Source organism: Calypte anna, chromosome 11 (assembly GCF_003957555.1).
Source record: "Calypte anna isolate BGI_N300 chromosome 11, bCalAnn1_v1.p, whole genome shotgun sequence".
Taxonomy (NCBI): Eukaryota; Metazoa; Chordata; class Aves; order Apodiformes; family Trochilidae; genus Calypte; species Calypte anna.
The window spans coordinates 16,383,305-16,407,800 of record NC_044257.1 but is presented as its reverse complement, the minus strand read 5'-3'; the positions used below and the strand labels follow the sequence as shown (position 1 = coordinate 16,407,800).

At 38.5% G+C, this 24,496-nt stretch overlaps 1 protein-coding gene across 1 annotated transcript in view; it reads right to left on the bottom strand.

Moving 5' to 3' along the window:
- CDH13 (cadherin 13) overlaps positions 1-24,496 on the bottom strand; it is a 407,424-nt gene that overhangs the window by 35,941 nt on the left and 346,987 nt on the right. Inside the window, exons 9-10 of the mRNA XM_030457618.1 lie at positions 20,602-20,784; positions 19,360-19,613 (exon numbers count right to left, since the gene is read on the bottom strand). Of these exons, the coding sequence (XP_030313478.1) occupies positions 19,360-19,613; positions 20,602-20,784 (437 nt within the window). The remainder of the gene's footprint in view (positions 1-19,359; positions 19,614-20,601; positions 20,785-24,496) is intronic.

Genomic DNA, 24,496 nt, shown 5'->3' with positions numbered 1-24,496 from the left:
CAAAGCTTATTTATACATTAGATTTCCAAACCTCATTTGCTTCCCTTCTGCATCCTGGTCCCACTGACATAAGTAAAAAAAAAAAAAAAAAAATCAGTTGTATAGATCTAATGTTTCAGCTAAGAATTGTAGCTACACATTTGTGGTTTTTTGAACAAGAAGCATTCACATTATCCATGTTTCTGAGTCCAGAGCAGTTCATCTGCAATTAGGTGACACACTGAAGTTATCATACCTGTCTTGCTCCTGCTGGGACTATTTCAATATAAGAGAATATTTTCTATGAGCTCTTCATGATCTATTCAAGTAAATTGATCAGTGGAGAAGGCAACTTTGTCTGTGTCAAAGTCTGTACAGCTCCCTTTAGTTTCTGAATGAAAAAAGTCTCTAAATGCAGGTATTCTGTAATCTTTAAAGCAAGCCAAGATGAATTTCATTTTACCAAGTCCACCTGAAAACTAAAAAATTACTAACTCTGGGAAAGGATTCACAGATATTTGGAAGAGATCAGTGTAGCAGTTACAGCCTGAATACATATTTCTATGTAAGTCATGGTGGTTTTAAGAGAAAAACAAAAACACCTCCCAAAATAGAAGTGTAACATTAAAAACCTGGATTAAAAATGCATTGTGCTTCAGATGCTTTATGTAGGGATGACATAATGCAGAGCTTTAGAGCTCCACCTGCTTCCCATCATGCTCCATCTTTTCCTCTGTGCTATCATTACCTTTTGCCTGCACTAATTATGGCAACATATGGCACCAGAAAGGCTGGAAAGGAAAAGTTATTGCAATGCAGCAATTCTCCAGCTGAAATATGCTCCCAATTCATTAATGTTGACACACTGCAATTTCTCTGCTACTTGACCAGATGATAACAAAGGTGTTCCTGCTCCAATCCTGCTCTGGGTTACAAGCTTTGGGAGAGCAACTTTCATTTCATGTATGTCTGCAGTTGCTGAGCCATGCTGAATGAAAACAATAATATTAATTTTCTGATATATATTACCTCTAATGCCATCTAACTATGTTAACTATGATTTTGTAAAGGTACTTTAATGTAACTTCCAGGCTCTTGCTTTTTTATTTTTAAATGTTTGTGGCAGTAAAGCCATTGAAATAACATTTTTGTAGCAGCTGGGGGTTTGCCCTCTTCTTCAGATAGTGAAAAAAAATGATGAATAACATGTAATATTTTCAAGGTGCAAGTGAATATACAGGTTTACTTCCCATTTTAGCCCTTGTTGCCTAAACACTGTGTTGTACAGGTCAGTAACACCTTATCTTTGGTCCTTCTGTTCAGTGGGACACAGAATATCCTAGCAATTTCTTAGGGATAGCTGAATTCACCATATTAACAAAAAATTCTAGCAATGTAGTGGAGGGATAACCAGTATTACATTTATCATATCACATTAATTTAAAGCATGCTACAAGTAAGCAGTTCTGCTGAAAATCAGTGATTCAAAAGGGCTTTTCATGCCTCTTCTCAGTATTACTTCCTCATATGCTTTTCCATTTGGATACACAAATGCATTTTTCTTTCTTCCTGCCTCTTGAAGAGCACAACTTCTACTGCTCCCCATGAGAAGATGCTTTCATACCCTTCTGTGTAAGGTGGGCTCAAAGTGGGGGAGCTTGCTGTTCAATTTGGAAATGCCTGGGTTACATTAAGCTGTGTCACATCTCTTTCAATGGTCTGGACTCCCACAGAATGCCAGTCACAGAATCACAGAATAATTTGGGTTGGAAGGAACCTAAAGATCATCTGGTTCCAGTCACTCATCTCCAGCTCAGTGGGCACTGGTCTGCTCTGACAGTTTTGTGCCTTCTTTTAAAACTCCTTTAAAATAAGTGAACAAAGTCAGTGTTGTCAGAACTATAACAATTCCTATTTTGAGGCCCAAGACAATGACAATTTCATAACTCTGCTGTTGCTCAGGGTGTTCTGGTTTGCAGGCATAACTGAGTAATAATTCAAAGCTAAGATTTTTTTTTCAGAATTCATTAGCAATGCAAACAACACTGCCTGAAACAAGAAAAGCCTGTCTGGGGGTGAGTGCTGTGTGGCAGGAGAGCTGGGCAGGAACTGATGGCTGCTGCGTTTCATCTGTACACAAACTCCATTGCTCTTGGGAAGCAGATAAAAACCACTGCCCTGGCACCTGCTGACTGCCCTGTTCCTCCTGCCCCTCAGCACCCTGAGCCTGGGGACCTTTTGCTTCCCAAGGGAACACATCAGATAATTTCACTCTTTTTATAGACACACTGACTGTTCCATGTGCTCTTTGCCACAGGGCTGGGGTTTGTACACCCAGGACTTGGCTGCAGGGCAGTTCAGTTGTACCTGGGATATTTGAGGATCCAGAAAAAGTCTGGAAGTTTTGGGGAGCTGGTGACATTAAGCATTTAACAAAGCTAATGAAAATCTCTGTGGAATAATAGCAACAGGTTTGTTATCCAATATAGAGCACTCTCATCAGGTGTATGAAAGGCACTGAGCTCCATGAAGTTAGCAGCTGAATTGGTTCCTTAGTTGGAGCATTTTATCATAGAATGTAATAGAATCAGAGAATGTTAGGGGTTGGAAGGGGCCTCTGGGGATCATCTGATCCATCCCCCAGGCAGGACACACAGGAACACATCCAGGTGGGGTTTGAAAATCTCCAGAGGAGACTCCACAACCACTCTGAGCAGCCTGGGCCAGGGCTCCCACATCCTCACATTAAAGAAGTTTCTCCTCATGTTGAGGTGAAACTTCCCATGTTCTAGCTTAGGAGTCAACAGATAAAACCACCCAGCATTCAGCTGGGAGCTCCCAATACCTGCTACTAGTACCAGCTAATCAAAAGCTGGTTCAGACATCTCCCCAGCATGCTGCCAACACAACCTAAAAAACCATTTTCATTGGAGGTAAGACCTAAAAAGCAGCAAGAGAATCTCATTTTGCAGGGGAAAGAGGATCAGAAGTGTTTCATTACAGAATGCTGAGACAAAGAATGTCCTGATCTCAACAGCTCCAGGCCAGGTTGTACAAGTTATAGGAGAAATGATAAAGGCAACAGCTTCTTTTCTGGTCAGTTGTCTGAATGTACACATTGATTACTGATCCTCAGTGCTTTCAGGTACTGTCTTCTCTATGTCTAACTTGGGGATTCCACAGAATGATCACTGACACTTTGTAAAAGTGATTTTGACCTTTAAACCTACTGGCATCTGGCCAAAACCTTGACAGACACACATATCCTTTGTAACATGCTGTATTAACAGAGTTCAGAAACTCCCAACTATCTTCAAAAGAGGCTATTAAAAAGCCAGAAGGGAAAAAAAAGAAAATCCACAATATCATCTGTTTGTACTTTCCATTCCCTAGATTTGACTTATGCTCTACAGATGGCAAACTAAGCACAGTTAGTCAACTTTTCCCATTAAATCTATGGCAATAGAAAATGCATAGTTTTTGAATTTGGATTGAAATGCTGTTACTAAAAGTGTGGCTGTATGCTAAAATGTGCAGTATGCTGTTAAAGATCTCCTGCAGTGCTCTCCTGCAGAGATTTGGACATGCTCTAATTCCTTTGGCTAGATTCTTTAAAAAAAAAATAAAAAATATATATATATTAAATATACAAAGCAAATTTAACAGAAATAGACTTATTCATCAGAATAAATATATCATTAACAAAACCTAAATCTGAAATAAATCACATTTTCTGGTGACACTCTTGAGAAAGGTATTAGTCCAGCTGCACTTTTAAGCTTCCTGAAGATAAAGACTCTGTGCAGCAGTCATTTTTCAGCTTCATGGAGCAGATCTCTGGGCTTGCAGCCTGTATTTTCACAGGCTGGAAATGCCAACTTGAAGTACAATTTAAAAAATAAATTAAAATCCTCATCAGTGTTGTGGCAGAAGCCACTCTGTGCGTTTCTGGATACTGAAAATTCATGTTTCTCTTTGATGAACTGGACATGTTCCAGGATGAATTCAGTGTTGCATGGCTCAGCCCTGCAGGACAATCGTGCTGGTAACTCACTGCAGCTTTTTTTTTTTTTCCTGGGTGATCCTGAGGTGTCTCTCAACTGTCCAGCAGTTTATGGACAAACACAAGCTTTCTCACACTTTATTCTAACCCTGTCTGTACTTCTCTGGCACATGAAATAATGTAATAACCCCCTCAAGTGCAGGCACATTCATCAGGATGGGCAGTGGACAGGATTACACACACTGCTAAACTCAGTGCTGCTGCACAAGACTGATAAATGCTGCTTTTCAAGGCTTAAGTTTTATACACCAGCATGTTTGGGTCAGATATTAGTTGTTAATATTAGTTTTCCATTGATTCAGCCTCAAGAAAATGATCTTTTTGTCCTAAAGAAACATGTATTCTACAGAGAGCCAGAGCAGGAACGCTGTGCTACAACAGGGCTGAGCACACAGCTGAAGCAGCTCAGCAATTTCTACTAAATCTCTGCTGGATAAGCACAGAAAATTCTCTAGAACAAGCTTTCATTTGGGCCTTGTATTTTATGAGTAATATATTGATATTTACAGCAAGAAAGAGAGTCTGCCCAATCCTTTGGAGGACCACTTGTCTCTACTACAGCCCTTTCCTGCCTGGCAGTTGTCTTATAAGTTGTCAATAATTCATACAAAAATCTGCTGGAAATATAAGCCAGAAATATTTTTTTTTCAGAAATATTTCAGCTATTAATTGTTTATTTAAATTATTATCTTTACTTTTATTTCTATGTTTGAAATTGAACTTTTTTGATACAATATATATATAAAAAGGCAGACAAAATAATTAAATGGAAACTCTAGACACTACTTGGTCTATACCTATATGCCCTTACACTTAGAAACACTGGTATATTCTATTTTCAGTTCACAGAAGTAAAATTCCAATTTAAAACTTTAATTAAGGGGAAAAAAAATCTGCTAGAAAGAATAAATATTAAATGCCTCTCACCCCAAAACATGTTTCCTATAAGTAACAGATCTTGGCAGGAATTACTTTCCTTGAAAACAGAACAAACTGAAAAACCAAGGACCTTGTTTACTTCAATATTTTCTTGTTGTTTGCAGCTAATGGGGCTGCAGGATAAATATTGGTTTATATTGGTGGGAAAAATGATAATGCTGTGATGGGTCTGCTTGGGGAATTTTCTCTTGGCTTGACTGAGAGCCAAGTGCAGGCCTAGCAACAAGTTCTATACCTCTCATAGGGATATTTTTGCTTCATTCAAATAAAAATGAAGCATTGGCAATACAGGCAAATTGGAGCATATGGCAGAGCATAAAAGGTCAAATGAGGGAGCTTCAGCTGCTCATCCTGCCGGTGGGAGATCAATATCTACCCAGTGCTTCTCCTGCTCCTCACTGCATCAGAGGCAAATTAAAGAGAAAAAAAAAAAAAAAAAAAGCAGAGTTCATAGAATCATAGAATCACAGAATCATAGAATCCTTGGGGTTGGAAGGGACCTCGAAAGATCATCTAGTCCAACCCCCCCTGCCAGAGCAGGGCCACCTAGAGCACTTCGCATAGGAACGTGTCCAGGCGGGTTTTGAATGTCTCCAGTGAAGGAGACTCCACGACCCCCCTGGGCAGCCTGTTCCAGGGCTCTGTCACCCTTACAGGAAAAACATTTTTTTGAATATTCAACTTGAACCTCCTGTGCTCCAATTTACACCCATTACCCCTTGTCCTATCACTGGTCACCACTGAGAAGAGCCTAACTCCATCTCCCTGACACTCACCCCTTACATATTTGAAAACATTGATGAGGTCACCCCTCAGTCTCCTTTTCTCCAGACTAAAGAGACCCAGCTCCCTCAGCCTTTCCTCATAAGGGAGATGTTCCACTCCCTTAATCATCTTAGTAGCTCTGCGCTGGACTCTTTCAAGCACTTCCCTGTCCTTCTTGAACTGAGGGGCCCAGAACTGGACACAATACTCCAGCAGATGAAGGTGATGAACTCCCTGTGACCAAGCATTTTTCAGGCTGGGGCTTTCATCTCACAGATTTTTAGCACTAAATGTGGTTCCTGTGCCCCAAGGGAGGAGCTGACAGGGCTGCAGCCACATTCCAGGCACCATTTGTTTCCAACTGGAGGGCACTTGATAAATTCTGCTCCCCCCCCCTCACCATCTGAGCAAAAAGATTCATCCTTGCAGCTTTATTTTGCTTTTCACATCAGTGATTTAACAGGTTGGCTTTAACTGCAATTCTCTGTCTACAGTGATCTGATGAAAACAGAATGAAAAATTAGAAGTAATTTAGTTCCTAGTCCCCTGCCACTAAGAAATATCAGATGAGAAAACGGTTGACTAATTACTTATTGTTTCTCCACACAAATAGGAGTAAAATCTTTGGTAAACTTGAAGAAAGTAATAAGACAGTCACTGCAAATAGAATAATAATTAAAAAAAACCCATGCAAAACCTACAGCAATTAATCAAATGAAAATAATTAAATTGTAATAATGAGGCAGTAAATATAGTATTATGAAAAGAAAAACAATTTTTTGTTATTATTGAACAATTTTTCTAACATGTCTCTATACCAGCACCTAATTTTCAGTTTGGTTTTTTTTTTTTTCCTTCAGGGCAAAAAAAACCCCAAAACCCTAGAAGCTTAGGTTTAAAAAAAAAATCTACAAACTCATTTATGTATTTTTTAATCAGAAGTGATTAGGGCTATGGTTAAATGAACCCAGAGGCTATAACTATCTGAATTATTCCTAAAGCTGGGAATAATACACCATATCTGGGATGAACACACCAGTATAATCAGGTTGTTGCTGTTAGAATAATTGTTGCCACATGCAAACCAGTAGAAGTTTTCCCATTATATCACTTGGGTCTCACAAACCAATCACACTGAGCTGAGCTGGAGGTTCTTTTACAAATGACACAAAGAAGGTTTGGGCAGAAAAACTCTAACAAAGTCTCTGCATATGCCAGTGCCTTGCAACTGTGCTTCCAGCACGAGCAGCAAATCCCACTGCAAATCCATTTGCTGCTTTCTCTTTCACACCAGGGTCCTGAGAGCTCTTGAAAAGTTACAGGAGTTTTTTTTAGCAGAATCACTGCTAAAATGTCACTAAGGAACACAGCCATGAAATAGCACATTGCCACAGATTCAGTGTCAGGGGGTTTTTTTTGCTTTTTTTCTAAGGGATGGGCAAAAAGGTGAGAAGTGGCTCCCTGCTGCCAAGCATTACTCTATCTGGATCAATATAATTCTTGTCGGACCCTGGATTCAGGAGCTGGCTGGTTCCAGCAAGGGATTACTTCTGCCAGTTGCCAGAAAGCCTCAGGTTTGCCCTGGATGATATTAAAGGCACAAAGAAAACACCCTGCCCTGGAAGCACTCCCAAAAATGCAGGGCAGGGGGACCACGAGGCTCAGCTCCAGGGCAGGTTGGCAACCTGAGCCTCTGTGGTGCCAACACATCCCCAAGAGCCAGTCCTGGCCCCCAGTAACATATATTAGTGTTGGGACTCATCTCCTAAGGAAGAAAGGGAATTAATGCTTCTGCAAATTAATTTCCAAATGGAAAGTGGAACCAATTGGTGAATATGCTGAATAATCATTTTAGCACAGTTTCTGCCCTGTGCCAATCTGAGGCCTTTGCAATATTGATGCCTCTCAAAGCAGAGGTTACTGCACCACCCTGTGCACTCCTTCATCTGTTTCTTTCACCCTCCCTTCCCTCTTTTGTTTCCCTCTTGGTTCCTTTTTTTCTCCTCAAAACATCTCAAAGAATTACAGCCCAGTGTAAATCTAGAAGCCATTGAGCCTAGGTTATTCCAGACATGATGAATAACTCTTTGGCACCCTGAAAATAACTAAAAATAAAGCCTAGAACTATCCCAGCCCAACCAATACCAAGGAGGACATTTTTTTTAACTGATTCCTGCAGATTCAAAAGAGGGATTTCCTTTGGTACTAAAGCTGCACAACTTTTCCCATTAATTACAGATGTTCATTGGGAGGTGAAGAATGTTCACAAAGAACAAAAATTTAAAGAATATTCTCTGAATCTGAAGATACACATGAACATACACAGCTTCTGGCTCTCCTCAAGGCATTTAGAATTATTAAGAACATGACTTTGTCTTATCCCTTACTACACTTCAGTGCTAAAGAAATGCTCAGAAAGGTGCTGAAACTACAAATTTCACCTGAATTAAAGCTGAAATGCTCTCTTCATTTATGTGGAGGAACTTACACTGGAAAAAATGACCAGCATTTTTGTCATGCTTGCTAGCAAAGAAAATAATTACTTCTAGTGAAGGATTAAATTATGATCCTTGATCCTCAAGGTGGAAGACAACACCTCTGTCAGTGTTTTTTAAAGACTGCAGCTTACTAGGGAAAAATGTGCCAAATATATAAGAACTGTAGGTTATTTCTTTAAAATAAATGAATACACAAAAAGCAAAAATATTAACAAGATGGACATTTTGTCAGAAAATAAATTCCAGAGTCACAAACCTCAACCTTGATATTGTGATATTACCTTGATATTACAATATATAACCTTGTTATTACAACTTAACAACTATTTAAGTTGTAGAAGGGAAGCCCTGGAGGAAATCTCTGCTTAACCTGTTGAGTCAAGGTCAGAAAAGATAAAGTGAAAGGTTCCAAGCAGTGAAGAAGAAGAGGCCAAGTCCCTGTCTTGGATAAAGTGGGATACTCAACCCTTAAAGAGGAATGTGAAGATTCTGCTATGAAGAACAAGTTACTACAGTAAAGGATTGAACAGAAAGATAAAAATTATCCTGCAATATTCTTATTCCTGAATAACTGTGAAACCAAAATACATCAAAGTTACTTAAGACCTGGGTCTTAATTCCATGAGATTCCTTTAAGGAAAGATAATAATGTAGAGCTCCCCTGGTTGTATCAATATTCCATTAAAAAAAAAATATGTAAAACTATATTATGAACCAGCATAAATATTTTTACTAACTTTATCTTAGCACAGGAACAAAAGGAAAGGAAAAAAAGGACCAGCAGAAGAAAGGACAAAATTTAACACACAATAAGTTGACTGCAATGAGTAGCAATTCAGAAAGAAAATCTGTGCAGAAGCTGATACTGCCAGAAAAGTAATGGGAAGGGTTTGCTGTGCTGGCAGTGTTGGGGCATTCCTGATCTGGCTGAACTTGCACAGGACTCATTTCTAAGATTCAGCTATTTCTAAGGTGAGCTTTGTTACACAAGAGATGAAGGGAGAGCAATAATATTCTGCTGACTTTAAAAGCCTCTGAGTTTCTTGGCAGGTTGCATTCTGGCACCTGCCAGCCCAACCACTCCATTCCTGCTTTCCCTCCCCTTTCCCAGGAAGCACAACTCAGTTCACACTCTTGTGTGACACCAGGATACATCATGCAGCTGGTGCAGGTTTCTCTCTCCAGAAACTGATTTTGGGGGTTATTAGCTGCTAATCCTACAATTATGAGTGAGTGTTTTCCCCTGCTTGACAGCCACAACCATGAGTGGCAAAGATCCACATAGTAATCCAGATTTTACCAAAAAGGAAAACACTGATCCTGGCATCTGAGCTGCACCTGCTCCAGGCTGAAAATCCTGGCTTGATTCTTGGTTTTCCTCACATTAGCAGTCTTTGCTGATCCCCAGAAGTGTATTTCATGTTACCAGTTCACAATAACAACTGAATTAGGAACTGACATCTCTTAGAGAAGATTCATTCAGCAGGGAGAGCAGCCTGAACCCAAAGGAGTCTGCAGCATCCCCCCTTCCCTCCACCACATCCCTGAGCAGGAGTGTGCTGGAAATTTAAATTCCTGCTGGTGTGTGGCACTGGGAGGAAATGCTGGGGAATAGAAAGCTTATTCTGGCTCAAGCCCTTCCTAAATGCTACCTGTAGGGAGGAGATATGTGGAGTTCCAAGCCCAAACAAAACACCTATAGAATGAAATGGTCCAGCCAGAATTATTTTGGTGACAGCTGGGCACCAACTGATGAGTTTGTTCATTCCTTGGTTCCTGATCAATCCAAGTATCTGGGATTCTGCTAGGAAGGCTGAATTCTCTAGAGGTCAGTGCAAGAGCAGGGAATAAGGATATGGGTTGTTTTTTTTTAAAAGGAGGTTTTCTTGAATGTTGTTTGGCTTTAGTAGCCTACATTTCCCTATATTTTTCCTAAATTCTTAGTGTTTCTTCATGAAAAAGAAACACTATGTATATACAGTGGCTTGCAAATAAATTTGTCCAAGGGGGATCTCAAGGAAACTGCATGAGTTACTCACAGGTATGAAAATTACTCTGCTTTACTTCTGGAAAATTATAGAAATGCACACTAAAACTTGCACTAAATTGGTGTCCTAGTAAAAAAAATATATCCACACCATTGCTCAGCATCAGGTTATGTTTTCAGTTGCATAATACAATACATGATATTGTGAGACTGTTCATTTCATGTCAATGTCTAAGTGAAAAATATATATCCAAAGCTGTCTAATGTTTGATTAATGGTCTGACTTTATCTGGAATAACTGGAAATTCTCAAAGGGTTTTATAAATCAGTGAAGAGCCAGCAAATTAATAACTTTGTTTCCATAGAAATAGAACTCAACTAATTCCATAAAACATGTCACTTTGGTATTATTATGGCAGCAATTAAGACATTTTGCCTTTTAGTTCTTTAGTTTAGCTTTGTTTAAAAATAAATGTATTCATAGTTGGAAAATAGAATGTCTTGATGCATTTCATAGTTATGTAGCCCAGAGGAATTAATACCCACTGAGTTAAAATTCCTTCCAACCTTGTAGCACTTATTAACAAAGAAGGAGAGGGTAGGTGAGAAATTCAGTAGTCTGTGTGATAATTTGAGCACATAATATTCAAGAAAAATTCCCACTACCATCCAGTGCAATAATACAAAGAAAAAGGCACATTTATTCCTGGCTAATAATAACACTAAAGAAGTTCTTGGTTTCTTCCCAGCTGACTCTGAACACCCTATGCACTTCATGGGTGAAGAATATTAATTATCTTTTATCCTTTTTGTAACACCAAGCAATCTCCTATCTGAGGTTTATTTGGCTGAGTACACTGAACTAGAGAAAAACATAAAGCAATTTCTGTCCTGAAATGCTGGAGCAATATGTGGTACCATGTCACATCTTTTCCTTTATTTTAGGTTAGTTACATTTGTTTTCCTAACACTATCATTACTGACAGAGACAAATGAAAAAGGAAGTGTGATTTACCTTTTCTAATCTCTCTGAATCAGATGCTCAGGCATTCAAGCTGTCCAAATGCACTTTAAAACCCCATGGAATTCCCTCCTACCTGTCTGGCCCTTATCACTTTTCAAGATTGTGTATAACCATCCTTTAGTTGTTTTATTTATAATGTCATCAAGTCTGGATTCTTACATTTGTCACAGGTTGCTGTGCTGAATTTCCACCCCCACTTGCTTCCTGCCTCTGCCTTCAAGGGATCTTAGAAACACAAAATACTCCTTTTCACTTGTTGAACAAAACCATTAGTCAGATTCAACACTCAGCTACATGCACTCAGGGGACATTCTTTGTAACATCCCTTGTCTAACTGATGTTACTACAAAACAGGTTTGGTCCTGTACATGTCACACCTAGCAGCAGAGAATACTTGACAGAAATCAAATTCTGCTCAGTGTTCTGAAAAGCACGTCACAAGGTATAGTAGGAGTGATGACCCTTTTCTCTATATTTCATCATTTAATACATGACCTACAAAAAAAAAAGAAAAACCCAGAGTTTTTACAAAGAAATTGAATATTAAAGGATATTCTTGAAGGGAAAATTATCCTTTACTGGCTAAAAGGTAAATTCATGCTGAAGACTTCTGATTATTCCTTTGGAGGCTAGGTAGCATTTTTTTTTTCTTAGGGAAAGTATCCTGTGTGCATCTGAATGCTTGCTCTGATATACTGCCCAAACAGATCTGCTCTGTACAGCACAATTGGTACATTACATTCATCACCATAATGCCCAGACTCCTCTCAGATGTACATTAAGCAACGTGACAGATCTGTGTCATTTAAGGAATCTGCTGGCCAGTGATGGATGGAAAATGTGAAGAAGTTAGAGGGAAAAGTTTCACAGAAATATTTGTTTATGGCACAAAAAGAGCTTTCACTGGATGTTGGAGGATTAAGTACTGAAAACACAGGGAATGGAATTAATTTGCTTAACCTTAATTTGCCACACTGGCATATGGTGACAAACTTCATAGCTAGGCCTTGTTTGCCCACAGAGTGGTACCAGTGAGGCAAATGCTTCATCAAGTCTTGCACTATTTCATCATCCATTGTCTTATTTTCTGCTGCATTCCCTGCTCTGTGGATCAAAGGTATCTTATTCTTATTAATTACTCCCTCTCAGTTACTCTGTGCTATCTAACCCTGGATTGGATGCCCAAGAGTTAAACTTCTCATGCATTTTTTTGCCTTGGCATTAGGGACCTGAATGTTCTGCAGGATGCCTGCAGTGCGTGTCCACAGTATCACTGGGGGATGATTTTTAGTGTTTCAGTTTGACAGACCAACCATGGAGGCCTTGTCCAAAGGGTGACAGTTATACAGTGAGTAAAGACATTATGGTTTTTTGTTTTGTTTTCTCATATACTTAAATGCCTTAACACTGTAACAGCTTCCATGGGTCGAACTGATGGTACAATTGACATGGAGATTAAAAAAAAGTGTTTTTTCTTTCCCTATGAACATGTGTTTTAAACACTAGTCGATAACTTAAGAGTTTCCAGGGCCAGAAGCAACTTTTGACACTCCATTTGAAGCTGCAAACCCTGTGCCCTACTAATCCAAAAATTGGTTTACACCCAAAGCATTATCAGAAAAACTATGGTTGCTGAATTGTGTTTTATGTATAAAATGCTACCAATGACTGAGTCTCCAGAGAGGTTGGGCCTTAGGCAAGGAGAAATCTATTGGAAATTTCCCATTTGAACAGAAAAAGAGGAAACATTATTCTGGCAGATCCATTAAAATAAGTAAATGTGTAAAAATTCTCCATAGTCTGACAATTCAGTGGAAGTGAGACTGGAGCCAGGTGAGTGCCTGGAAGGGAATTCTGTGCTAAGTCCTACCCAATGGAGCTGCCCCCAGGGAGCACAGGGATTATAATTATCCAGTTTATCCCTAGGCATGCTTGTCTCTGTAGGCATATTTACCTAGAGCAAAATGGTCATCAAATTAGGAAGAAGTCAGTCCCTACCAATTCACATTTGAACCAAGAAGTTAAGGGCAGGCTTACTGCCTCTTTAACAAAGTGCATAATTTCCCTCTTACCCTGAAAGGATCCTACAGAAATTGGCACACTTATTTCTAAGCTAATAGAAAAATTCCAATTGAACTCTACAAGACTTCTTCCTATTACAGTAACATTGCAGAGCTTCATTTAGTAAAAATGAGTGCTTAAGCCTTCTGACAATTTCTTCACTGAACTTAAATTCTACTCCAAGAATAACCATCTGTGAGTCTGAAAGAAAATGGGGTTCTTTATGCCCTGAACTGCACAGACAGGGATGTCTTGCAGTTGAGCAGTGCCTGTAAACATACAGCACAAGGTTTTTTGGGAAAGCTTCTGTTCCTAGATGAAATCCTACAGCCAGATTCAGTGGGAATTTTGCCACTGAGCTGTGTTCATGGCTTATTCTGTCCTTAACCTGGAGACTGCAAATCACTGAAATAGAGCCATAACATTAGCACCTCGTGTATTCACAGCAGGGCAAAAAACTCTGAAAGAATTACAGCATTTCCCTTTTCCAATCACAACATGAATGCCAGACAACATCTGCTCTTGTGTCATCTCAACTCTACACCTGCTTTGAAGGCAGAAGTGCTGAAATCCACTAGAAGAACAAGAACAGCTTCATTACATCCTTACACTTGATGACAGAATTCCAGCCTAGGCATATTGCCAGCCTGCCTGGAAAACTTCTGAGTGCCTGGTTTTCTAGATTTGCCTTCATATAGAATAACATTGGTCACTGGGGTTACAATCTTATAAAAATTCCTGTCCAAAGTACCTGGAGATGTGCACACATAATCTAACTTCACTGAGTGGGACTCAAGAATCCAGTGGCTTTAAAATATTAACAGAAATTCATACCAGCCCCTTTCCTGCTCACACAGCATTCTCAAACTTGTTATCCAGCTTATTATAATCAAGACACTCTTTACTCCTTCCAGAGGCAAAATCCTGCTTTTTTTTTTTTTTTTTTTTTTTTTTCTGAAACTAGAAGAGAACAGTAATGACAAAGTGAGTTATTGTCAAGGTCTGACTTCCACTGCAAGCACAACTTGTGACTGATATATCCTATTGTTATATTTCTCAAGAAGATCTGCAATATTGTTTAGTCAGTGACGTGAAAAATGTGCCCTACAATTTCACAGTTCCCAGCCATTTGTTCTGAGTGCTGCCATGGCTGAAATCATAATGTGCCATAATATTGTTATGCAATAAGACAGAGGGACTAATTCAACTCCCCTTACATTTTTACATTCATCCCTGTTAATCAAGATTTGGGACTTTTTGGGTAGTACCAAGGGAAGTTACAATTGGTTTTATGGCTTATATGATTACATGGAAACACAGAGTCTCAATTCTATCATCTATAGCTTTAATATCAATATAGTATGATTTATGCCAACAGAATAGAGCAGAGAGAAAATTTTAGGAATACAATCTTCTGACAAGTATTGTCAGTAGTGATAAAGTCTGGCTTCAGGTAGCTGGGTTGCCTGCAAAATTATTAATCATTGGATTGAGAATGCCTGGGATCCCTGCTTTAGTAGTCTTAGTAAATAAATTCAGGCACTTCTGCTGTTTCAGGGCTAATCCAAGAGTGAGGCATTAATCTATTTTTCATACAAAAGGGACACAGCTCTTCAGGAGAACTGCCTCGTTCAGTCTGGGTGAAAATTTCCTTTCTGCTCTGCCTCCTCTTCCACTAGGAGAGGGTAAAGAAAAAAATAGGTGCTACAGCACCCAGTTTATGGACATTAATCTTTCCTCCAAATCCTGACAAGTGCCAGGAAGAACCAAAGAGTAAGGCATTAGCACAGATAAGACAAAGCAAGCCTGGGAGTTAAATGCAAGGCAAATACTCTCCAGGGTGTGGAAGGGAAGGAGGGGACAGGTGGGCTGTAAAATAAGCAAGCCAAGGAATGCCTGTGGGCAATAAAAGGCCTGGATATCAGTTTGAGGAAGCAAACTATCAACATCTCTCCACGACTCTGAGGAAAAGAAGGTCCTGTAACACTATAGTTCTGATGCTAAAGGTGACAGAGTTAAAAGTGGCTTTCCTGAATTGTTCCAGTTAGATGCTGCCCACAGCTTTTATAGGACCAGGCTTCCAGATTTGGCAGACGTTTTAATTCTCTCAGCACTGGGATTTTACTCCAGTCCTTTATTCTCCTCAGTCTCACCTCAGTAGTTCTCACCAGAAACTTTTTTTTTTTTAAACTAGCTGCTTCCTCCACATTAGTTCAGATTCAGTGATATATCTGTACAGTGCTGGCCAGCTACAAATCATCATCTGAACAGGAAAAATGATGCTGATATATATCACTGTGATTACCTACATGGATAGTATTAATAGACTCAAGACACAGTTTCAGTAAAAGATTGTTATGTAGAATACTGTAGAGCCAACAGTTGGCTGGTAAGTCCCCAAAAGAACTGGGAAAGTTATTTCTTTTCAGAAGTGGTTAAATCTCTCCTATTTTTGGCATTATTTGCTGGATATGCAGCTCTCCAGACTTAGTGTTTCCATGTTTCAAGATTTAGCAGAATAGACAGAAGTCAAAATATTTATTACTTTGAGCAGACTCCCTCTCCATCTGTCTGTCCCTCCATCTTAAGAAAAGAGAGAGGAAAAGAAAAACAATGTTCACTGTCCAATATATGGCAACTTCAGATCTAGAAAAGCACTACAAATTCCCCATGGCTGGGTCCAGGCAGGCTATAAATAAAACTGCAGAGCCAAGCTGAGGTGCTCCTGGGTGTAACTTACAGTGAAAACTCTGGTGCTGCATGCTGAGAGCTTGGCTCAGCCATTCATTTATCACAATAGAACTCCTCTGTCTGCACAAGGAAAACAAATATCCTGTTGTTAGGAATCAAAGACAAGTCCTTCAGAGCCTGGGAGATGTATTTAGCAATGACTAAGTGTGTTATTTCCTAAGCATTCACTTTTGAAGTGAATATACATACAGTACTTCTGGATGTTATTGTAGTGTATCCCAAAAAGCAACTTTATTGACCTCCACCTCCAACAAAAGTGCCTCAGAAAGGCTTGATGTGCAGCAAAGTATGCAAAATTGATCCACTAAGTGTTTGTGAAGCAGGTGATTCAAAGCCTCCTCCTTGCTCAGAGGGGGTTTAGGAGCTCTGAAAAAAATCCTTGCAATAGACATGAAAAAGGCTTTTTGAATTGTCTTTGCACTTCATGGCTCCTACATTCACTACATGGAAGGGCAGTGCCAGGAGTAAACTTGCCTTTTCCAGGAAGGCAATTCACTGGAAAAGTTTTCTCAGGTATTTGGGGTTTAGAAGAAAGCCACTGAATTTTGCATCCCACTTCACTGTAGTGTCAGCACTACTTTACAGTGTCAGTGTCAGCACTACTTTACTACTTTACACTTACTTTTCAGTTTTTTTGACAGAACTCAGATCATGGTTACCATCAATAAGGTTTTGGAACATTCCCATTGAATTCCATCAACTCCACAGGCACCACCCCAAAGTTTTGATGATGTAATCTAAAGCAAAATGTGGCCCAGCAGAAAAAGTTCCTCTTCCAAAGTAAATATCCAATCCCTTGTCCAGTGGCTCTTGGTGAAATGGCAAATAAACACATTTGCCTTTAATTCAGCACTGGGTAAGTTCAGCCCTGTCATCCCCACGGTGTGATGTTAAGGAATGAAGACTCATTAATATGTACACTTATTTGGCAATAGAGAAAAAACCACTTTACTGGTTTCATATTTGTGTAATTCCACTAAATTAAAGATGTGGTGATATGAGGAGACCAAAATGAAATAAAAGGATGTCAACTTCCAAGCAAAAAATTGGCTTTCTAGATTCTACAGTTGAGACTTTCCCACTAGGACAATTTACCTCTGCTTCCAAAAGCCACTTATAGCCTCTGGGGTCTGCTGGATTCAGGTGCAGAGAAAAATATTACATACATCCCCACAAATATATCTCTTATTTACACATATTGCTTCAGATATTTGTGGCAGTCTTTCATATTCCCATGAAACTCACTGCAGTTTGGGCTCCATTTCTAAGTTCTCCAGCTTCAAATACTGCATTTCATTCCTCCTTAATTAATTAGATATGCTTTCCAGTTCTAATAAACCTTTCTTGTGAAGGCATTTCTGAAGCATTGAGTCACACTGCTTACTGAGAATAAATATCCCAATAATATATTTACATAAATAATTTAAAATCCACGAGCACGGTAGGTAATAAAAATATATTACCATGATAAGCCATGAAACCAGAGAACAGTGTTGTTTTAATTAAAAATTACACATATGCTGCAGTAAACAACTTATTTACACAGTTAAAAACCTATTGAATAGCCAGGACTTGTTGAACCCAGAAAAAGGAAAAATACTAAACCCAATCTCCTCACACAGACAAATTCTGAGGACCATAACTGTGTTTAATTAAGATCTAGTGCTAATAATGGATTTCAGAGAGTGAGGCTCTTCTTTTAATTTCCCAAGGTAGAAAATGTTATTAAATTTGGCCTTTAACTTCTCATTGACATGTATACTTGAAACTTCTGATTAAAATTTCAGAGGTTGGGAAGAAGCACCCAAAATTAAACTCTTAAATCTGGCACAAAAATAACAATGATCCCTGATTAAGAAATCAAATTTCAGAAACTTCATTACTGTTCTATTAATAAATTGTTGGTTTATAATTAAAATGGGGCCTGCTGGATTTCTGTCATTTTTTATTTCTAAAAAGTCAGAAACTGCAGAGGGAATTAAATATTTTTTTTTTCTTTTTTTTTTTTTCTTTCTTTAAAAAGTGGGTAAATGAAAATGAATCTAAGAAATGTTATCCAACTTAAAACTTTTCTTTCTGGGCATGACCAGAGTGGAACATTTTCCAGCTGAAATGATGCATTCAGGAAAAAGCAGTGGTTCTGTTTGCTCCCTCCTTTCTCTGCCATCCCTAGTCCCAACTCACTTTACTTATTTCTGATTTTTTCCTAGGAAATCCTAGCTCTGGTTAGAGTTATGAAAGTCAGTGTTAACCTAATTTTAAATTAAGGATTAAACTTGATATCTACATTATTTAACTGGACAAAATGAGCATCAGATGCTTGTTTCCAGTCTGAATTCCTACATCTAATTTGAAATATCACCAGGTCAGAGGAGAGCTGACACCATGCAAGTTCACTTCACTTCTAATCCTGTGTAGACAAACAGCTAGAGGTCAAGTTGTGTACTTCTGAATCTAACAAATACTTGGGAGTCCTTTTTTTTCTTTTTTTTTCCCCAATGTAATACATTCTTGCCTGCCTGCTTGAGCTTTTAAATGAAATTCTTTCTCAGTCTGCAAAAACACTTCAAGCTGAAGAATAAGAAAGAAAATTGCTTCAAAAGTACAGCTGTCTTTAGAAATTTTTTCCAAAGTAAGCCATGTTTTTCAGAGATAAGTAATTTGAATCTGATTTGGATTTGAAGTGTTCAAAGAATAAATTTAATCTAGATGTGGACAATGGCACAAATGGTTTCTACGGACTATTCATGGATCTTGAAATGCAGTTATGTTGTTATATCAAGTAGAGTAACTAAATTTCCTGATTACAAATAATCATCAGCCCCTCCTACAAGTGTTATACAGAAAACCAACTAAAAATATCTCTGTTGTTGGATATGTCAGTTGTTATAGGGAGGAACATTATAGATGATCATAAAGTGACTTAAATTATATGTAAAACAGATAAATTACAGATAAATTTCAATTTTCATGCTTTCTCTGGCTTTCTTGATAAAAGAGGAATAAAAAATCTGGTTAAAAGTAACTTCAAAACACTTTGCCAAGCTGTGTCTACTGCTTATGGCACTGGATTGTTCTACTGCAATCATCTCATGGGCTGCAATACTTCTGCCTCCTCTTTCTTTGTTTTCATCACACCAAATCTCTTATTTGCCAGGAAAAAAAAAAAAAAAAGCCACTTATTATGCAGAGTCCAAACCACTTTAATTCCACACTGGCAGTCAAATTCTCAGACACAAAAGACATACTGACCACTATCTGATGGATGAAAATTAAAGAGCACTGCACTCACCTGATGGTCTGATGTTGCAAGGTATCTGGATCAGTGGCATTTACTGTTAACACAACACTGCCAGCAGGGATGTCTTCTTGTTTTGTCACTGTCATTGGGTTTGGGTGAAAAACTGGTCCTTCATTCACATCCTCAACAGTGATCTGAACTGTTGCTGTGGAGCTGGGGCCATAAGCAATGTCTGGAATCAGGGGGTCTTCATTTTCCACTTTGATCAGCAGTGTGTGAAATGCTGAAATCTCATAGTCTAAAGGCTGCAAAACAGAGCATAAAATCAGAGTGCAAGGTGAAAAGACAGTACTTAACATTTTTGTCTTGTACTCCCTTGCAAACAGAAGAAAGAATTAACCAGAAAGAGACAAAATCATTCATTCTGATCCTTAGTCAGAATTTAGCATCAGACATGATGATAGTTACATAAATGCACTGAAGGTAATGAACAGAATGGACTTAATGGAGGATGGAGATGTTCCACTACCTCTGAGCACACACTTTTTAGTCATACCTCACATGTATAATTTAATTCTCATGTACACATTCTTATTTATGTTGTAATTTGCATTTAGCAAACAAATCAATCATACCTAGTAGCTACTTATGATAAGTAACATAAGGTGTTTTTCTCAACTCCTACCTTGAAACCAAAAGCAGTGCCACAAAGATACATGCCATTTGTCTTAAGGTTTGAAAATGCCTCTTCTGAAGTCAAACAGAGAAAATTCTGGTACAGGAAACCTTTTTTTTTTATTTATTTTATTTTTAGTTTCCTTAATGCATGAGGCACAGGATTATCTTCATGCAAAGAATGTCCACAAATTTTTATGAAACTTTAGAAACATGGGAGTAAAGATGACCCTCCAGTTCAGTCTGAAGCCAGGTCCTTCACTTCATGCTTTCTGCATCTGTGCTCTCTGACTGAGAACAAAATGTAGCCCTTGGATTCTCATTGCATCCTCAGCCACAAACAAAACTTTGTTGTCAAGTCTCACTATCAATTGTGGTGTTTACTGGAAAACTTGCTGTAATTTAACACAAGGGCAATGTATTTAACAACAGACAGGTCCTTTTGACTAAAGAAGTGAGGTTACTGTGACAGAAGGAGGAGTTATGTTGTTTGGACAAGGGCTGGTAGGCAACTATATATTTTTAGCTAACTTCTCCTTGCTGTGCCTTCTCTTGGCCTGTAAATCCAATGGGTGGACCCTCCAGCAATAAAACAGAACAAGAGCAAATTATTCTTACTTTGACAACAGAGAGCATTCCTTCATTAGTCTGGGGATTGGTGTGGATTTCAAAGCTCTGTCCAGGATTTCCATTGATAATGGTGTAGACAGCTCTCCATGCCCCAGTGGCTGGGTCATCTCGGTCACCCACAGTTAAGTTCACTATTACACCTGTGACTCCCTCCTTTACTGTGGCTTGAAACTAGGAGAAAGAAAAAAAAAAACGTAGAGAAAATGGTTAATACTTTCAATTGATGACCACACACACACATGAAATATCCAAGTCAGCATTAATTATTTACCACAAAAGGGGAAATATGTAATGCTTGACTGAAACTGAATGTTATAAGCTCTAAATAATACATTTTCACTCGTGAAACACAAGGTAGAACATTACAGCTTCTCTCCATTTAATAAGAGACAGATTAGCAGCAACGTGGGAAGAATCAATCTTGGGAAGGCTCTGATCACAGGATGAGAGTTCATCTCACATGGGTGGAAAGTGAATCCTGGAAATAAAACCTGTGCTGCAAATGTTCCCTGAAAGGGAACCATGCTCAGAGGTAAGCGGAGGAGGAGGGAGCTGCCTGGTGCATCCCATTCCTGCCTTGAATTTGCTGTTATTATAAAAGATCCAGTTCTTCATTTTGTAATTTTCATAAACTTCCCCAAACATATTACTTTTTCACTACACTGTTATAAATACATAAAACCTTTGTCAGAAGAAGTGTTGCCATACCATTTTTTGGAGGTGTTGCTCTAAGAAACATAAAATTAATTGTACCTCTTGCTACCACTCTGGCTGCATAACTAAAAGCCATTCTTACTTTTATTTTTTTTTCAGTGAAAGAATTTTTTAGGACCTTGTGGTTTGTTGCACTACTTTAATATTCAGCTAGCCAAGCCCTCTCTGAAAATTCTGATTTACCATCCAACCAGTGTATACTTACATCATTCTTATTTATGTGGGAAAAACATGAAGCAAACCATTGGAAAAAAGCTTGCAAGGGTCAGACTTCAGAATACTCCTCACCTTTGGAGTACTTTGGGCTGACATGCTAAAAGCACTTATAGCAAAGTGATAAGATAATGCTTGCTTTATAGGTGGATAAACTGGAATGATAAGATTCCTAATCCTGAGAAGTGCTGAACATCAGCAGTACCATTAGAGATCATTAGGAAATCTTAGCATTTCTGGGGATTAAGCCTTCAAGAGCTCAAAATGACAAACTTTCATGACACAAAGAGGCTTTGCTCTACATGCACTGCTTAAGAGCCACTGTGACAATACATCACTCAAGGGCAGAAATCACCCAAGTGGCTTCAAGACCTAAATAGGCTGAATGTCTCTTGTAGAGTCTTACAGACCACACGAAGTCATAATATTACAGAAGATTTTGTAAGAAGAGGAAATCCAGACAATGGCATTTTAATGATGAATTGCTCTCCCAATCTGGACAAATAGTAGGTAACATAGATTTCCCTATGGTCAGACAGAAAGGAGATAACTATATCCTTTCTTGTGTTCTGTTACTTTTTTTTTTTTTTTTAATTTATTTCTTCTAAGAGCTTAGACTTATTTTTCCAAATCCATTTTCAATCTATCTGTATAATTTGAGTGTATGCATTCAGTTCAAGCTTTCCAGCCTCAAGCCTGACTTTATAATAGGATGACATTAATGATTGTTTATTTCTACTTTCTTTGGTATATTTAACAATGAATTTAAAAATTCTTTTTATTTTGATAGTTAATATGTAACAGGTTGTGATGGAGCTTTGTTTCAGACAGATCATTAAGCTCATTTGCAGTTTAATTAACTCTAAATGATAATATAACAATATTTTTGCTTGCTTTGAAACAAATCAAAAGAAAAGCTCTATTAAGAATCTTGGAAATAATAGAGGAACGATTACCAAGATTGCATTTTTCCTGCTCAGCAAAATGCTGTCACTGGAAAGCACACCTCTTACTCTAATTGAAAATAAGCCATTAACCTGATGGATATATTTATATTATTTCATATTGTCTCAGCTTGAGCATGCATAAAGTGAGACAGCACAGCCATAAGGGCCAGAATTTTTTTCCAGCAAGTATTCAGTACTAAACAATTCCTACTCAGCTGGGTAAGAAGGTGTCTAGACTTCAAGGCAACTAATCCTATGTAATCTAACCCTTAGAAAGCACCTCCTTCTAATTCATATTGATCCTTTTGAAAAATCATCTCCTTAATCCACTAATCTGATTCAATTAAGTGTTCAGTGCTCCCTGGATCACCTTGGGAACAGTAAGAACTGCTAGGGCAAAACATTTAAAAATCTGGCTATTTCCTACAGATACATAACTGTGAAGCCAGGGAGATAAATTTGCTATGTTTACCCCACCAGTGACACCCTATGATGGAAAATATTACCATGATGTGCCAGCTAGATCAAAACCATGGTAGTTTAAGGATACCCAGTTCATGGATACCTCTGCTAGCATTGGCTTTCTTCTGCATTCCCATATTCTCCTTATTTAGGAAGGGCTCTGAGTTGCAATGAGTTAGCAATACAAAAAAGATCCATAGACTTTCTGGGGGAATAAAGCAACAGAGCTTCTGACACCTGCAGGTCAAGGAAATGGCAAGAAAGGCTGTGCCAAGCAAAATAATTCTGAGCACAGTAGCACAGTCACCCCCACCATTCTTTACATTTTAGAAATAACCACGTAAACACAGCAGCTGTCTGGAACATGAGGTTGAAACCTGTTGAAGATGGATGGAAAAGCAGAATGATCACATTGCACAAGTTGTCACAAGGGTCTACTCTAAATTTATAACGTGCAAAGTGTAATAAATCACAGGCTGGTGATTGCAAAAGACAAGTGTCTACTGTAAAATAGAGAGGCCCAAACCTAGGTGTGTATATATTTGAGAAAGTGAACTCTTTGATCTGCTCAGCTAACTTTATATAAAGAATTAAAACTAATACTTAGAAAATCCTGGTGTGTTTACACTGGGTCTCTTTCAAAACAAAAGTAAAGAATGGAATTTAAAAACTATGAAAGGACTAAAAGAGGAATTAGATTTGGAAATGGATAGAAGATTACTGCAGGTTCATCAGATTTCACAATGGAAGTTTTACATTCTCAAAGCACAGTGCTTAATTGGGAGAGGCTGAGCCAGTACTCTAAAATAAAACCCCACAGTGGCTAACATAAATAATTGGATCACAAGTTAATTGATTTTACTCTTTTTAAATATCTTCACATCCCCTAAGCACCGCTATAAATTAAGAATAAAATAGATGAGCTCAGTACTTTATTTAAACTGCTATCTTCTGGACTTATATTAAAAATAATAATTTAGAAGGCAAATACCCTGGGCCAGAGTTGCCCTTGGCTGGAAGCAGCTGAACATGGCAAGTTAACTTCCTTTGAGGGGTCATGGGCTGTATTGTCATTTATAGTGCTTAGCATGAACACAGCCTAGAAAGTTCAGTCATTTTGTCATAATTAGATGTTGACCACTGGACAGCCATGTGGAAGATCACAGAGACCGTTCCATGAGAGGGAAAACAAGCAGTTTATATTTCTTACAACTCAGGAGTCAGGAAAAGGATGGCAAGGAGACAAGGAACCTTCAGAACAACAGTTAGAATACAGCCCATGTAACAGCCCCCAGGGTAGCTCTGAGCAGAAGAGAGCAGCTTGGTCCAGCAGTCAAACTCTACTCCTCTCTTCTCTGGATCTTCCAAGCCTGCTCCACTCTATCTTCAGAAGTTAAAATGGAAAATCATGGCTCTGAGTAGGCAGGAATTTTATCTTACTGAGTATAGGATATTCAAGAGAGTATCTACTGAGTAGTTATCTGCAAGGGAGAAGTGGTGAAATCAAACAAATTCAACTACAGCTGCATTTTAGTAGCTGTTTCCTG